The sequence below is a fragment of the Austrofundulus limnaeus genome, unplaced genomic scaffold (assembly GCF_001266775.1).
Source record: "Austrofundulus limnaeus strain Quisiro unplaced genomic scaffold, Austrofundulus_limnaeus-1.0 Scaffold976, whole genome shotgun sequence".
Classification (NCBI taxonomy): domain Eukaryota; kingdom Metazoa; phylum Chordata; class Actinopteri; order Cyprinodontiformes; family Rivulidae; genus Austrofundulus; species Austrofundulus limnaeus.
Genome location: NW_013953378.1, coordinates 141,412 through 143,970, shown reverse-complemented (window position 1 = coordinate 143,970; position 2,559 = coordinate 141,412). Strand labels below are relative to the sequence as shown.

The following is a 2,559-nucleotide window of genomic DNA, read 5'->3' as shown; positions in this document are numbered from 1 at the left end:
ATGTAACACTTAGTTACTTGTTACAAAATGAAATATGTCAGAACTCATCATGAAAAATGTTTCTGCTCTAAAAAATGAATTTACTCAAAGTCATGTCAGCTGGTTAGACTCAGCCTAGTTGAGTAAATTGAGTAAATAATATAAATATATCACTTAATTTACTAAGCCTGGTTTAGTGGAACCAGTTTGGTTCAGTAAATTTAACAGTTTATTTATTCACTTTTACTTTCGCAATTTTTCTGAACAGTTTTAGGGTTTGAGTAGTTTTCTCATCAGTGAAATTTATTTTTAACAAAGTCATTTTCTGTTCATGTAACTTTACTTTTACTTAGGTTTTTTCAAGTACTTTTTAGACCTCTGTGCTTAATTAATCACTGTATTTATTATTTCACAATCATGGGAAGAAATAAAAATGTTTTCACAGTTTTACAGAAACATGTGTGGTCCTTTTGATTTTACACTAAAATACAATATCATATGCTTTTATATTATTTATATAGGTCGAATGTATTTCTTGGCTGCACATAAATTTTATTTGTTTGTTAAGATGTTTGTGTCAGTTTACACCGTTCATTTCCGGTCCAACACTCCTGTCCAGCAGGTGGCGGTAAKGCACCTTCCAGCCAATAGTCAACAGGTTAATAAAGAGCAAAGAAGAAGCTCTCCATTCCGAGCTTGTTCTCTGGAAATGTTTCATTTTATTTTTGTCAAATCGTTCAAACCGTCAAAATGAACAAGTTGAGTAAATCTCAGGAGTTTGACTCGTATGAGGTGGAAGAACCGAGTGACGAGGAGCGAGCTGCCAGCAGGTGGGGAGCGCCGTTAGCATTAGCACCGGGTGGCTAGTTAGCCGAATGCTAACATGTAAACAAACCGATGAAGCTCGCGAGTTCATTTCTACAAAACAGATTAAATGTTTACTGCTTGTACAATCAGACAGAGACTAATAGTTTATTTTACTGTTTGGACACAACGTGGACCAGTTATTTTATCCAAACGTCACAAATTATAAGTCTGTTCAAATCTGAATACGTCATGTTACAAATAAACCCGCAGCTTTTTAAAAAGCTGAGACTTTGGAGTAATTCCTACATTTTTATTGGCATTAAACAGTGTAAATGAACATGTGTGTGTCTGTGCTTCAGTTCGGAGGATGAGCTGGACGTGCTGCTGAACGGAACCCCGGAGCAGAAGAAGAAGCTGATCCGGGAGTACCTGACCGGGGAGAGCGAGTCCTCCAGCGGGGACGAGTTTGAGAAAGAGATGGAGGCAGAGCTGAGCTCCACCATCAGGAACATGGAGGGAACCTGGGGTCCATCAGCTGGTAACACTCACCAACATCTACTGCTGTGACCTCTAATTCCTGTAATTAATCAGAAAATGAAGTCATCTTTTATTGATTAAAAAACTGAAGATCAAAAAGAAAAACATGTCCTCACATCCCAGTAATCCTCATGTTTTACACCAGCAGCTTTGGAGCTGTTTTTCCTTTTCTACTCATAAGGCTGGACGCACAGATTACAAAACTAGTTTAGTTTTTTTTATCGGACCATTTGTTAAGGATTTAGAGGTCTTTAAAGGCTGAAAATTAGGAAGCAAGTGCTCCTTTGATTTCTGTTATACCATAAAAAGTGTGGAGCCCTGTAGACGTAGTGAAAGTCACAATTTCACAACAAATTTCTCAAGGCAGAAAACAAACCAGATAAAACCTTAAAGGGTCTGTGACATCAAATTGTTTAAACTTGAATGCATTTTTGGACATATAACATTAATAACATGTTGCAAAACAAATTTCACGTCGCTGAGATGAACAGTTGTTGAGATATTTGCATGTGAAGAAACAGGAAGTGATGTCATAGATGTTTACATGTAAACAGATCTTTGTACAACAGGTAACACAGACTGTAGAGAAGAATCTGATGTTTATTTACATTATTTTGAGTTTCTATCAAAAAGAGATGAAGAGTTAAAATTTAAATTTTTTTTTAATAAAGACCAAACATTTTATTTTATTAATGAGTTCCCCTTTGATGTCACTTCCTGTTTTACTTTGTCAAAATAAAACAGGCCAGTTATGAGACAAAATGGGTAAAATGTATTAGGGCAATTTTATTCAGTATAAAGATGCTTTCTTTGTTTTTTTGTATTTGAAGTATATTCATGTCACAGATACTTTAAGATAGATTTTGAAATGCTACATGGAGGCTAAACATGAAAACGAGTGGAAAAAAAATCACAAAAACCTGTCTCACGCACTGCTGGGATCATTTGTGAGCCGTCACATCGAAGTGAGGATTTAAGTTCAACAGTTGTAAATGGAGAAAAAGGCAAATATAGTGTTTTGACTGAAATGTTAACAAAAATTGCATTTTGTCAAAATATAATGAATAAAAGTCTTATTAATTCTGAAATATAATCATAAAACTAAATTTTGAAGCACTTTTTTGAGCAGTAGCAACAAAAACCTGATTTTGATGAAAAACACCTTAAAATGTTGAGATTTTCTCTGTGAGTTAGTAAAGTTTTGTTTATTATCTGGTAAATCTCAATATTCAAATA

General features: G+C 34.7%; 1 protein-coding gene across 1 annotated transcript in view; it reads left to right on the top strand.

The window, feature by feature from the left end:
* Positions 1-636: 636 nt before the first annotated feature.
* eapp (e2f-associated phosphoprotein) overlaps positions 637-2,559 on the top strand; it is a gene marked incomplete in the record, with an annotated part of 4,641 nt that continues 2,718 nt past the window's right edge. Inside the window, 2 exon segments of the mRNA XM_014029934.1 lie at positions 637-809; positions 1,146-1,324. Coding sequence (XP_013885388.1) covers positions 730-809; positions 1,146-1,324 — 259 coding nt within the window.